The 15232-nt window shown below is 32.6% G+C and overlaps 1 protein-coding gene across 1 annotated transcript; it reads left to right on the plus strand.

Moving 5' to 3' along the window:
• The first annotated feature begins 8464 nt into the window (after positions 1–8464).
• Positions 8465–9739, plus strand: LOC130636865 (uncharacterized). The gene is made up of 4 exons (XM_057446713.1): positions 8465–8571; positions 8635–8755; positions 9116–9185; positions 9230–9739. Exons 1-4 carry the CDS (start codon positions 8465–8467, stop codon positions 9598–9600), a joined length of 669 nt encoding a protein of 222 aa, XP_057302696.1. The 3' UTR covers positions 9601–9739.
• The last annotated feature ends 5493 nt before the right edge of the window (positions 9740–15232 follow it).

Genomic DNA, 15232 nt, shown 5'->3' on the forward strand with positions numbered 1-15232 from the left:
TAACATTTGCTTACTATGTCGCGTGACAGTCAACAGATGTAAGAACTAATAAATCATTTGGATTCAAACATGTGCCGCAAGGCAAAACTGAAACCAGAGTCGAGGGGCGAGATCCCCATTAAAATCCATTTAATCTTACGTAGGTCGTAAGTAAGTGTATCCTGTGTGTGTAGTATCAAAAATTTTGCAAATTCTAGAAATTTCTTTCTAGGGGGATTACCCCTCTGACCCCCTGTTCTGACGGGTCTGCCTTTAAAGCTAAAATTAAGATATTAAGTGTCATACTACAAGTCTAGTTAGATAGAAGGTGTTTAGGAAGAAGTATTATTGCTGTTCTGATAGCATCTTTCTATATTCTGTATGTACAATATAATAAGTAAATTAAAGTTAACTTCAATTATGTTTTGATAGTAATTTGATTTAGTCTGCATATTGACTGTTTAGTAACTTTTACAATAACTTGAATTTAAAAGACTTTAAGCAAGCCGGTAATTACTTTCAGAATAGAACGACGAGGCGACATGTTGTAAGAAAAAAAGAAAAAAATATTTATATTTCATTACAACAGCTGCAGTGGTCATTAACTTCCACTTAGGTAAGCAACGCAACATTTTTTCTGCTGACTTGTTAATAACGCGTAAAAATGTTATTAGTTATTCACTATTCCAGTTCAGATATTTTGTAAAATAACTGTTTCCGGGCAAGATTGATTTGATTTTGAGAAGCCACAGTTCAAGATGAGATAAACATAGGCGATACTATTGTGTGTAAAAGGAGGTGACCAACGCTAGCAAAAATATGCCTAGTAACAAAAGCTACGATAAGTTATGTCAGACAAGCGGCAAATTCACAAGCAAAGAAATATGATAAAAAAATGTCCCCATTTTTGCACTTAACTGGTAATGTGAACGCAAATTAATGGCCATTATATATTCTTTGAAGCAAGTGATGTGTTTTAAAAACACTGTCCGATCGAATTCTGTTGGCCGGTTTAAGTAAGTCTAATTTCCTTTGCCATTATACTTAAAACCGTCAAAAAACCTAATTTTTACCCTGTTAGGCAAAGGGTAGTTATTGTACCTAAGAGTGTTAGGTCTAAAAATTTTCAATTTTTACAAGTAACCGATAAATGTCTTGTGAACAGAAAACAGGAAAGGAATTGACCTGAATTTACGACATCAAATTTACCAAATACTAACATTAGTGTTGCAATTTCTTATGATTTCGAGAGAAAATTTCTAGACGAGCTTCAAACAGGTCTTTTGGTGCAATTCTTATTTACATCGTTTAACAAAATCCAGTTTTATAATCTGTATGTTTTCTGGTGCGAAATGGAAGAAAAAGTATTTCTTGGCATTAACTCTCATGAACACGTATTCTACAAAATAAAGTTGCGATTGTTTTAGCTAGACCGATTAATGGCAGGCTATTTCCTGTGTTTTCATGTTAAACCAAAGTTGCGATAAATATTTTGGAAAAGGGTATTACGCCTATACGCATGTGCAGCATGTTGTGGTACCTATCCGTGGTAATTATCGTAACCCTGCAGAATATATTTTGACACTTGCGCAATTTTACTTGAAAGTTAAATCGGTAGAAACGATAAATTACTTGAATGTGATAACCACGAACACAAACATCCTACTTCCTTTCTTTTCAATTTATCTGTTGGGAGAGATAGTGGTCCATGTATTGGCATTTGTGGTTTCTTTTTTAAATGTTGGTGTTCGAATTCAAAGCAGTGAAGAGCAGTTTCTCTTGTTTGGGACCAAAGTTGATGAAAATAGTTAGCATGTTAGACAATTTTTTAAAAAGTTAGTTTGTGATTTGACATACCTTGAAAGTGAAGTTTTTTCAGTTGTTGTTAGTAATGTGTTGTATGATGTTGAGTTCAACGTTGGAGCTATTTCTAACGATTTAAAGATGTTGGCTTTCCTAGGAGGTAAATTACCAATTGGTGCAACTTTCTAATGTTTGACAATGTTACTCTCACTAATAAGACAAACCCCAAGAAAAAGTTTTCGAAGACTGGGACAGGATCAAAATATTGGGTTCCTTTCACTTATTCGAAAAGGTTAGCAGATGCCGAAAAATTCGAAAAGTTGAAACTAACCCTCCAATCTTCTAAGTTGGCTGAATCTACTAAACAATTAACAATCACTACATTCATCTCCACCCTAAAAAGCCGCCAAGAGTTCACACCACCTATGGAACATTATATTGATGCTGCCAAAGCTGAACATCTCCATCTCAAAAATAATCCCATCAAATTTCTGTTCCTTACCCAGTTTTGAAAAAAAATTTCACCGTCACTGTCTGTTTTTTAAATTTGTTGACTTCATTGGGTAAGAGATGAATTGTAATTTTTTATCGTTAAAAGTCAAAACATGGTTTAATGAAAATGCCGGAAAAGCAGTTTTCATTTTGTTTCCGTGGCAAAGAAAGTTATCTTTACATGCAACATTTTCCTTTGCTTATTTTAATGTTACTCAGCAATACATATGGTGATGGAATGAAAACAAAGTTGCATTGCGTATTTTACAAATCAATGCCAAAATTTGCTCTCATACAATGTCCGTATTAACGATTATATTCAAGCATTGTTAGAAGGTATGGGAATTGAGGGAAAAGAGTTATTTCATGCCTGTTCTACTTTTGATTTGCGTATGTCTCCAAGCATGTGGACGCTGTGCCACATTTCTCCATACAATGTTGCTGAGTGTCTTGCATAATACACCCTTGGATTGGGATGCAATACAATGGCAGTAAGGAAGCGAAAACACCAGCGCATCGCTAAATATGCTGATAATACCACCTATCGAAATCGTTGGCCATTAACTTCCGACATGAATTCATTTAGCTAATTCATCTTCGTGAAAACAGTTATGACAAAAGAAATTACATATCAAAACGTGCTCCTTATGTTCCAGAAAATCGCAATGATCATTGTGAGCAATGTTTTTGAAGTTAGAACTTGAAAAATGCCCTATTTGTGATGGCAAATACATGGAAAAAATTGTTCCGCATTGAAATGTGGATAAATGAAGTGCTTTACTGCCTTTTAATTGTTGTTTACATAAATATGAAATCTCCTAGTATAATGTGTTTTGCCAAAAAGTTGATAACTGATGCCTGGGTACTCTCCTTAAAATGTAAATCTCGTAAAAATTGTACCTCTTTTCCTTTTTCAAAGAACATATTGAGTCGAATGAGTAATCAAGAGGACCGTCCTTCAACTTAGTAGGCCAAACTGGTGTTTACGCTTGTACACTTACCTTGACAATAGCATATTTTTGTTTAACGTATATGAAATATTATACCACTTAATGTGATGTGTTTTGCTGAAAAGTCGATAACCGATGCCTGTGTGCTTTCCTAAAATGTAAATATCGTAAAACTGTACCTCTTGTCGCTTTTCAATGGGCATGTTGAGTCGAATAAGTAATCGAGAGGACTAACCTTCAACTTTTTGCAGGCTGAAACTTCCTTTTAAAAATTTACTATATAAAGAAAATATATATGAAAATTGAAGTGTAGCTAGGCAAAGTGTAAAGTGAAAGGTAGAATTGTCAAATTGTCTTGTGTTGAATTCTATTTTTTAAGTGATTTTCCATATCTTGCAAAAAGTGTTGAAGGGTTCCTCATCTATCATTAGGCTATATAGTGTTATTATTGCGCGTTTTCGTTTACTAAATGTTCATTTCATTAAACCTTTAACAGAAAGTAAAAATTTATTTTTTTATTTTCACTGTTTATTTTTGTTCTAGTTTATATAGGAGAGTCCAGAGTAATTGTAGTTTTTAGATTTGATAACATTGTCAAGATTTTGCAGTGATTTGCTGTTAGGGATTTTCTAAAATAGCTTCAGTTTGTTTCTGGTTATCAGAAAAGCAAAATAGTTTTGTTGTAGCTTTCTAGTTCATAGCTAGATATATAATCTATGAGTTTTTACATATACGTTTTTAATCTATGAGTATATATTCTTATTATGCGGAATGGGCTAGAAAGACACTCGTCATTTCTTAAAGGTTATATAGCTAGCTAATGTTTTGCAAAAAGGATAATAATGATGATGTCTTTTCACTTGTTAATTTCCAGGCTGTGTTTTGTTTATTTTTTTCCCTTCGCGTAATAGCCAATAGTATATAACATTTTCTGTAAAAGTATTGCTCACAAAATACATATATTCCATCAAAACCACAACAAAACTTTTCAAATATTTCCAAAATATGGCTTCTGTAAAAACTTCCGTAATACAGATGCAGCCATTTTAAATGCTTCCCCGTTGGTGTTAATTGTTAAGATTTGCAGTTGACTCTAAAAAAACTATGCCGGCGGAGCGCACGGATATACGCTACATAGAGAATCACTAATATTCCCGTCTTTAGCTTCCACAAGGTCCGCATTTTATATGAGGCGAGCTGACCAGGTGATGGCTCGTTTAAAAGGAAATCTATTTTTAAACACAACTTTCTTCTAAAAGACAATTGTGATTATATGAGGTGGGTTGAAAACGGGTTGGCTCATTTGCCGAACCAGCTCGTTTTTTCAACCCGGGCCAGCTCAACCTTGTCCCAAGGCCCATTTTTCTCTTTCTGATAATCTTGGACAGCGAGAAAAAATGACCCTGGGTCACACTGGTCAGTTCTGCTATCTCATTGGTTTCTCAATTTTCCGTTAATTTTGAAGATAAATTATTTTGTACGTAAAGAATTGAATAATAACAGAAAAACAAAAATGGCGTGTAAAGTATATGTGCGAAAGGGATGCTGGAGTGTTTATGTTCTGCTGGACTGCATTTACTTTTGTGAAAAATAAAATATTTAGCATTGTTAGTATAGCTTAACGTGCAAACAAAATTAAATAGCTTTTAGTTGTACTTTTAGAGACTGCTAAAGTAAGCTTCATTTTTTTTTGCAGTGCAGTTGAGGAGGTAGCTAATAGAGACTAGAGATAGAAAGCTACCTAAGCTAGCTTTTGTGCACAAGGTGTAGTAAAAAACACAATGTAGGTTTGCTTGAAAACATGTTTAGCAGCTATCTAGCTAGCTCAAATACAGAGCGATAAGATTATTTTTAAAGAAAATTATAAATTTTCAGCCAAAAAAAGTTATGACAATACGATTTTATTTCGGTGTAAATGCACGTTACAACAATAACAGACGAAAGGAGCCAGTTATTATATACGTCTAAACGTATCTGACACATGGTTATGTTGATGACGTTTAATGACTCAATATTATTATAATATACCATAACGCCGGCGTGATAAAGCCTCAAGAAAAAAATGGAATTAGAAAGACTACATGTTCCTAAAAAAGTACTAAAACTAAACTAATAGCTATAGCTAGCATTTTCAGTAATTCTAATTACAAAAACCTCTGATAATTCTGTGGCTTGGTAGCTAGCTGTGGCTAGCTAAAAGTACTTTCAATTTTAACTATAATAAAAAATAAAGAAAGCTAAAAATCATAACTACCTTACTTTGCACATGTTTGCACAACCACAAGCTTTGCTAGCTAGCTAGCTATGGATGGCTAAAAACTTTAAAATAAATATATATTTAAAATTAGTATATAGCCAAAAAAAGCAAAGGCAACACTGCCAAAAACACTAAACACTTTTAGCTAATTTGTTGCTGATTAAATATAAAACTCTATCCATGATTTCGATCCAGGATTGTTTTGCATAAATTATAGCAATACACTGTTCTCGGCGGTTCGCATGAAATTCTTAACAAAATGAACAAATTTTGAAAAAAATAAAAATCAGCACGAATCGTGTTGATTTTAACCAGCCTGGCCCAATGTCATTTCTTCGCGCCGTCTCGGATATAAAAAGGCAAAAATTGCTCTGGGAACGAGGTTGGGCCAGCTCGCCTAAGCGAGCTGACTCGCCCATGTAATAGCTTGTCACGGGTCAAGAGCGAGTTGGCACATGGGAAGTAGCCGATATCATGAACAATAATGGTAGAATTTTCCCAGTCAACAAACGCACATTGAACTGAACTGACTGCAAGAAAGAAGACATTGAATGCTGAGAAGAAAATGACCGAAAGTAAATTTAAATGGAGCGATGAACTTGTTGATAACCTACTTATTGCATAGGAGAATTCATGTATATAAGAATTCATGTAAGTATATGTATATAAGAATTTATGTAAATGTAGACAATGCAATAGTTTGTTGACAGTTGCAAAAATTTGTTCACTAAAATCAACACAGGATTATATATCATTCCTTGTTTAATTAATGCGTGCGCTATCTTGTTATTTTCCCCGGTTGCAAATGAGTTGGCGCGCCTTTGGCTCATCTTAATTTTTCCATATAATAACAAAATGGTGCCGGGGTGAAAATATCACTTGCTCTGGTTACGAGGTAATTTAAACAAATAGAAGTAAAACTCAGTCATTTTAGTGTCATCAGTTGTTTAGCGAAACCACAAAGTCTTCATAAATTACTTTCCAAATAAGAATTTCATTTATTAGACAGGCGTGGTTAAAATGTGAAACCAGAAATCATTTAGGTTGACTCTGCAATATTTTTCGCCACACTTCTGCATACCTATTATTCCACAACAACCACATGAAAGTGATGGTGAAGCATAATTTGCTACTGTTCTTATCAATCACGTCTCCAAAGCTTTATTTTTGGTATCTGACATGCGGAAGGCGCAAATGAAGTAGCTACCCACATATCAGAAATCCAAAAAATGCCCTGGGAAGAGATATTCAGGTACTGATTTTGTAGGTTTTAATCAACATTAAATCACATGTTTAAGTTTGTGTTTGTGAAAAAATAAATACTGTGCAGGACCTTTAGTACCTTGGGTGCTTTCCCACAGCAAAATTAACCAATCACCTACAAGAATATTAAAACTTTAACTAGGCTGTTCATTAGATGTTCCTTTTTCTATTGTTCCTAACGATAGGAATTGTTTCAACCGTTAATCACATCCTGGTACTCTTATAAAGGATATTTTTATAAAGAAACATCGTATGTAAAATTTTTTAATAATCTTTTATGCCTCTGAAGCACATACAATCGAACTCCGTTAATAAAGATATGCAACCAATAATTCAGTAAAATTTTGAAAGATTTCGGAAAATAATCAATTCAAACTTTTTCTCAGTGTTTTTCAGTTATTAAAAAAATTGGGTAAATGACATAGAACAGGACGGACTTAATTATTTTGTTTTTCTATTAACTGTGTATCAGGTCCTCTAAATTCAAACTGTGCTAAAATGCATGCTTTGTATATCGCTAAAAATGCCTAGAATAGGGTGGAATGCAGAACCATATTTTTAAAATCAAAATTGATAAATCAAAAGTCTGATTTTTTACGTATTTTACGTAAGTGGCATCGCATTAATTAATTGATTGGTACGGAAGTGAAAGTCAATAAGGTCATCCTTGATGAGTAAGCCCACTTAAATTAAACATTAACGATATGTAATTAAGAGATAACTTACACATTTAATTTGTGAATTAAATAAAAGATTTTTCTGATACAAGTTAAAAGTTTTATATTTCATTATGGTACAAATTAAAATAATCGAATGTTTGCAGAATTATGGAAGTTGTATTTATATTTTAGCATCGGTATATCTTGTGATACTTAACAGCCAGGCAGGTACAGTCAATTATTCTTCATTTTGGGTTTATTTATTAAATTTGTGCCATACCTTATTTATAAATTAGAGAATATTATACAGAATAAAATAACAGAATTTATCACACTTCCAAAGTGTGGTTAACTTCTTACATTTCATAAACTTTTGTTAAATAGGAAAGGGGTTTAATCAATCGAAATAACTTAATTTTAGTTACTGTACTTTATTTATGTTATTTTATTATATTTTATTTCATAAATATTTATGCAGGATAAGAACTTCAATCATATATACAAACAGTGTGTACAGTAAAACTACTGGTAAGATTCGTCCTGTTGATAATAAAAATTGTGAACCTAAGTATATGAGAAAAAAATAGTAAATTAGTTAAGTTAAAAGCAATTTGAGGGTGGTAAAAATGAAAAATGAAGTATGTTACAATGACAATAAAAGGCACAAATGAATTGCAATTTTCACTTTGTGAAAAGAAAAAAACAACGCTGTCAATAAAGTTATAATGTAAATATTAAGGCAAAAAATCAATTTAAAGATGTTGAAACAGACTTTTTCTTAATCTGAGATATTGGTAATATCACGTATATATAAAGTTAAACTACTGTCCACAGTACCACCTGCAACGTTGAAGACAGGACTGGCAACTTCCAACTTTACTGGAGGTGATTTGATGCTAGAAAAATATTTTCTTGTATTCTGAGACGTGAGCTGGAACATTTGCATGATCGATTGAAGTTTTGAAACATCGCGAGGTTATCATCAACTATAATGCCAAGATAGTTTTATAGTGTAACAAAATTAATCACGCCATTATAAGTAATTCTTAATTCTCTGCCAGATGATTTTAACCGTTTTAATGTGTCAAATAGCATCACTTCCCTCGCTTTTACTATGTTGGAATTACAAGGATTTTAAGTTTCCTATATTCACTCCAGTCAGAATACAGTGACAACAGTTCGTAAAATTTTTACATTCTATTCTAATTGGTTCGCATTTTCATTGGTTTAGTTTTAGAGCGCAGCCTATTCATGCTCACAATACGATAAAAGAAAAAAGACTCTACGAAGTATTTGCTTGTGTGTTCGTAAATGTAAAATCAATTATAGTAGCTGTAAAATCTGTCATCCGGGTTGCTTTTTTGAATATTTTTATAAAAGGATTATGATCGTCCGGGGTAATATTGTCAATATATTGCTTTGGTTCAACCACTATTAGAATTCACATACACAAAACTCTTTTTAACGCAGGTAAGGAACACGCAAATTTTTTTAAAAAAAACACACTCATTCTTATATAATGAGGCTATAGATTAGTGACGAGACAGAAATGTCATTTTCGTGTTTAAATATTTCATATTGAATTGAAGTTTCATTGTATAAAGTGTTTTCCGGCGACTATTTACGTAGCCTGAGATCTAATCACTCGTCCGACCATGATAAATACAAAAATTTCTATTTTGACTTGAAGTATATAAATATTTTTGGTTAAGTCATACTCTTACACAACGCTTTTTATAATTTACAATTATTTTACCGTAAAAAAACAAAAGAATGTGTACGGTAAAGCAAATTGTAATTTTCTTTTCTTTATGAATTTACTGTAGGTTTTGGAGGAACAATTGAACCTGAATCATCAAATGTAACAGTAACAAATGGCAATTCATTAGTGATAAAATGGAGAGTAAATCCATCAGCCGGTGAGGCTGTCCTAACGTTATACGTAGATGTGTTGGCAAACACTACTTCAACTATCTTAATTGGTCTCAGTCCAGCTCTAGAACCTGATGCAATCAAATTATTTGGTACTGGTAGATTATCTGCTACATTTATGGGTACAACATACAAATTAATGTTAAAGAACGTAACTTACAATGACACAGTAAAATTTCAACTTCTAGCAGTTTTTCACAAAGATAACTTTACATCCAAAAGATCCGTAGTTCAGGTAACTGTTAATGGTAAGTTGGTAAATTGAATAAAACTTGGCACGCTTATAGTACGTCATAAAGGGAACAAAATGGCATCAATAAATTTTTGTTTCTGTCAGCACATTTTCTGTGACGTCATCAGAAGCTTCAAACTTGGTAAAAATGCCACTATCTGCTTAAAATTTAACTACTTTTGTTCAAGAGGGAATTTTGTCATTCTGTTTAAAGTTTCTGAAAGCTAAATAAAAGTTATTTAACATATTTACCGGTTTTTACGTGGATCGCAAAAAAAATTGCCAAAATTTTTTCCGATTTTCGAATAAAATTTGACAAAGTCGGGAAATCGGATTGATCACATGTCCAAACAAAGTTGTGATGCAAGTTTCAACTTCTAAGGATAATCCTAACAGAAGTTGTTAAATTTTCCCCATTATGAGGATTTCATAGAGATTTTTAGGGGTAGTTTCAAGTAATGACCAATATCAAAGTCTCTGAAAGGTATGGGATCTAAATATTTGGGATGCAGGTGTCGAATAGATATATATTGAAACTCATTAAGTTTCATAGCCATATAACCTAGCGATAAGGAGTTATTAATAACAAATTGTCAGGGGGGGGGGAATCCGCCCCCCTCGGACCAAATAGGGTTAAACGGTGTTGCACAGTCGCATAAGGATAATATCCTTTTGATCGCATTTGTCATTGGTGCGTATTTTAAATATTTTGTGTTCCAGACGCAGCTTTCGCGGACATACAGACAGACGATGACTATTATGAAAGAGATTATTTAGCCTTTTATATCCTCTTTTTTAAAAAAACATTTTGATATGCAAATATATGCCCGAACTTTTAGTTCCATTCTTTATGGGTTTGTAGCCATGCAATATTTGCAACAAAATACGTTTCTCCTACTGGTACTAAAGTCCCCCTTTATACACCAGCATAAATAGGCCTAAAGGAAAAAGAAAATTAGTACAATATTAAATGTTTTGTATCTGTCAGTCATAAAAATATATTTTTCAAGTCCAAGATCCCAGATAAGCATTGATAACGAAGACAAAAGAGGCATGCATACTTTCCAAGGCCACTAATACCCTATGAAAAAAGCTAACGAAGCTAATTAATTTTACACTCTATTAAGCCAAAGTGAATATCTGCTTTAATATAGATCTTTAAAGCTTTACAAATTTAGGTTAAAGAAAAGAAGCAAAAATGGCATTCTAATGTTTCAAACCCCCAGAAAGTTCTGAAATTCCAATGAAGCCTAAAAATTCTTATTACTTGCACATCTATCTAATTGCTTTTGCAGCACGTTTTCTTTGAACTGGTTTTTTCCAGTTCCACGGATCAACAATTTTGCAGAATGATTTTTGTTATGTAAATAAAGTTGTGTTGTAAGTTTTAATTTTCTAAGTATAATCCTAACAAAAAATTTCATGGTTTTCTGATTTTAAGAATTTTAGAGAGATTTTTAAGGGTGGTTTCGAGTAATAGCCAACGCTGACGGCTCTTAGAGGTATGAGATCTAAAAATTTAACATGTAAGTGTCTTATAGATTAATATTGACACAGAAGAAGTATCTTAGCAATGCTGGTGAGCAAAAAAGAGTTATTAAGAAAAACCAGCATGGATTGCGGCATCCGCTCCCTCCTGGACCGAATAGGGTTAAACGATATAAACATAGGGCATTATAATTGTGGTGCAAGGTCTTAAAAGAGTTGTTTTCTATTAGTTTGTAAGGGCGCTAATTGCGAAATATGATAAATTGATGCAGGCTGTTAAAAAGAATTACAGTGAAACATCGTTATAGCGGACAGCATTGGGACGTCGTAAAAGTGTCCGCTATAAAGTTGCTACACATATATGCGTCACAAATTGTCTCATATTGATTCAAAAACTTGGGTATAGAGGAAATTAACCGTAAATTTTTCCAAGAAGCTGGGTTTGGAACAACAAGACAATATGCTGTAAATATGGAAAAAAGTATAACAGTATTTGACTATCCAAAGAAATTTCAGATTTTACTTTATCCTAGCGCAGACAATGGAGTATTTTAAACTTGTATCATAATATCACTTGACCCATTGCTTTAAGGGGGAAATCAAATTAAGAATTTGAAATGACGTGCACCATAGATGTACATCAAGATAAAACAATCCGCTTACGCAATCACTCGGAATAAGCAAATCTAACCAAAGATTGTGTAAATGGAGTCTGTTCAATAGTTGCTTAAAATAAGCCAAATGCTTATACAGTTCACATTTTAATGTTATAGGTACTCCAGAAACATGTGGCGAAAGTTTAAAACCTGCTTATAATATTATTGAAACTGCCAACTTAACAGTCACACAAGATATATGCGGACATCCTAAACCTGATGTTAAATGGAAATTAGAAGAAGATAGCACTTTTAGTAGTTCGTTTAGTTCTGTATTAATAAATAACGCACCAAGAAAATACAGATATAGCTTTCAAACACGAGAAATAATACGATCACATTGTGGCAAAAAAATTATCTATAATGCAAGAAATGAATTTGGAAATATTGAAGAAAAATCAACAATATATATTTCCTGTAAGAAATTCATTCAAATTAGTTTTTCATATAATTATTTTAATTCTTCCCTTTCATTTTTTTTATTAATTATTTGTGTTATTTATCAGCATAATATAATTGTTGCTATAGTAATTTTACACATATTACACCTTTCTAACCATGCGCGGTTTTTGGAAATTCCTAGTAACTGACCCACAAAAAATCAGCCCGTGTTTCTTGTCTTCACCTAAAAACGAAGTCATGATCAGTAAAAGTGTAACCGTGTCAGTATTCTTATTTTGTTCTTATATTGTTCCCATTTCAAGCCTCATTGTTCTTGAAAATTGGTTCTAAAAATCAGTGTAATTTTCTCCTAGTTATGTTCGTGCTGTAATTCTACTAATTTTTTGATAGTCAAACCTTCAAAAATCACGTTAAGATCATCATACAGATATAATTCAAGCTGTGTTTATTTGGCTTGGTATAGAGAAGATACTGGTAATTGCTTATTAACATATCATTTGAAATTTGATGATAAAGATGATGTATACAGCACCTTCAACACAAATTTTAGTCTCTGTCATTCATCTTGTGCTTCAAATGCATCTGTTTGGGCATCATACAAAGGAAATGCTGGTTATAAAACTAGCCTTAACGTCCTTTTAATACCATTACGACCAGGTACTACCACCATGCTAACAGGTATAACACAAACCATACTTTTATAACTTGTTCTTTTGTACAGTTTAATGCTGGTTGGATTAGTTAAGGCGCGTTCTTATCAAATTTTGTTTTTCAAAACGTTATTTGAAGTTTTCTTTCAGATTAAAGTGTCGGCTGTGTGTAATTTTATGTTATGTTATATTAGAAATGCTGTTATAGTTATTTGAAGGTGGCTATAACTCAGGAAACTTTATTCATTTGGTGCCCCTTATTATAAAGCTCTTATTTCGAGGAGATAGCACCCTGGCATGAAATACGCAAGCCCGTATCTTTTCTTGAGTTTTTTCTTGGATATGGTTGCGATTTGTTGGACAGTGCACAAGTCGTGACTAAACTCACCTTACATTATTTAAATCCTCAGTATATGACATAAGAAGTTCACGTTTTTATAAGCTTTTATTGTAGCTTATTAAACGCTCATCTTAAAATGCAACGTATTTCATTATAGATGACTGTCAATATGCTAGAAAACTTGCAATTGGCATATTTGGCACTATGGTAATTGGGCTGATTTTAAACATCGTAGTAATTGTGATTTTAAAAAACAAAGGTGAATATGATTATTATTTTTGCTTATTTATATATTGTTACTTTTTGTTTACACAATTGCGATCAGACAAGTTTTGAATCTACTAGCAAAACAATTTATTGATGTTACGTGCTACACGTTAAGCAAATTTAAGGCTAGTTTTTGATTTGCTTCATTTTTCGCTAGCTATTGGACAAAAACAGTTTTTTCTTTAGCAAAAATCACTTTCCATTGCATCTTCCTCCCGCGTAAAATAAAATTGGAAAGGAGTGTTGTGAATTCTATAAATATTAGATCTTTTAAACAAGCCATATTAAAAGGCAAAAGTTCAAGTAAATTGTCTCCACGAAAGAAGAGAATGTTTATATTAATAAAAATAAGAAAAATTTAAATATTATCTCATGCTGCTTAATCAGCAGAGGTACTTTTTAAGGCATTCATCCCTACTCATGCCGTAGTATACGAAATGACTGTAGTGACGGGGTGAAGGGGGGAGGACAGGGCAAAAATTGCCCTACCCTCATAACTTTCTTTGTATTAGTTTGTAAGCCATATAAGTTGCTTTGAATGATGCCCGTCACATGGAAAAAAAGTTAAGCATGAAATGGGAACAGGCAGCATTTTTTGACTAAATTCCACTTTCGTGAAATGTATTGATGGGGTACATGTTTTATTAATAGTGGATTTGTGTATTATTTGATTCTTTTAGCAACATTGCATCTTTAAGGCCAAAATCCATTTTCTTAAAATTTATCCAAATGGCATAGGCGCCCAAATCATTGTACAGAGTTTAGACAATTTTACAAGACGAAAAAAATCCCGATAGGGATGTTTGCCACAAGTAAATCAAATATACTCGTTTAACGAACTTCAATGAAGAAAAAAACGAAAATATTAAAGAAATCGAAAAACATGAGATTGAGCTTTTTAAAAATGGCCCTGGTTAACTATCTGCATCACGACTCACGAATAGAAAGTTTCAGGTTCATTGGGTTAAGGGTTCCAAAGTTATTAGCGGAAGTATCTCGGGTTGAGCATTATCATGGATGAAGTGAAAGTCTCCGTTGTTTGCTATGTTGATAAATTTTAATTCCATATTAATAAACGTCGCCAAGATTAGAATAAATTTAATCATTTTATTGAGCGTAGTAGCATTTCTTGAGCACACAAAAATCTCTTAAAAAACTGTGACTTTGTGGAATTGCGCATTCGTTAAATAAAGTAATTGACCTCTCTGTACTATAGCAAAATATTCGGCCAAATCTAGAATAGCCTTGGAAATAAATTAATACACTATTTAGGCTTCAATTCATGTTGTGTTACTACTAAGTATTGCGAATCAAAGTAATAGAAGTTATTAGGCAGTTAACGTGAATAATATGACAAGCTAAACATTTATATTATGTCTATAAAGGTAGTATTACAAATCTTACAATAATTTGAGGTTTCAAATAAAGGTTTTGTGGTTTGCAAACTGTTTATATTCCTAAAGCATCTAAAAAAATTGCAGGGCGAAATCTGTTTATTTTTGTTCAGGTTATGTTGTGGCACAATTTTTGATTTAGTTTAACACTGATAGATCTTCTACGAAACAGTTACAAATTTCTTTTTCGTGTAGGTTTTATAGTATTCACCAGAAATCCTAAAAAAACATTGAAACATACGGAACGAAAAGATGATGATAACTATGAAGTAACACAAATAACATCACCTCATTATGCTGACCTGAACGTCAAATCTGTGACAACAAGTATTTACGCTGATTTAACATCAGATCCAAAGAAAGAGTATGCCGAAATTGACTTAAACGAAACAAAAAGAAACATGTATGCTAATATTAACACATAGAATTTATCCTATAGATTTTGTAAGCCATTGTCGTAAAATTGAT

The sequence above is a fragment of the Hydractinia symbiolongicarpus genome, chromosome 3 (assembly GCF_029227915.1).
Source record: "Hydractinia symbiolongicarpus strain clone_291-10 chromosome 3, HSymV2.1, whole genome shotgun sequence".
In the NCBI taxonomy this organism is placed as follows: Eukaryota; Metazoa; Cnidaria; class Hydrozoa; order Anthoathecata; family Hydractiniidae; genus Hydractinia; species Hydractinia symbiolongicarpus.

Bases quoted from the DNA above. Each gene is read 5' to 3' on its own strand.
- LOC130636865 (XM_057446713.1), top strand. From the start codon at position 8,465: ATGATTTTAACCGTTTTAATGTGTCAAATAGCATCACTTCCCTCGCTT. The intron at 8,756-9,115 runs GTTGCTTTTTTG...TTTTTGGTTAAG, and splicing joins CTGTAAAATCTGTCATCCGG to TCATACTCTTACACAACGCT. The intron at 9,186-9,229 runs GTAAAGCAAATT...AATTTACTGTAG, and splicing joins AAAACAAAAGAATGTGTACG to GTTTTGGAGGAACAATTGAA.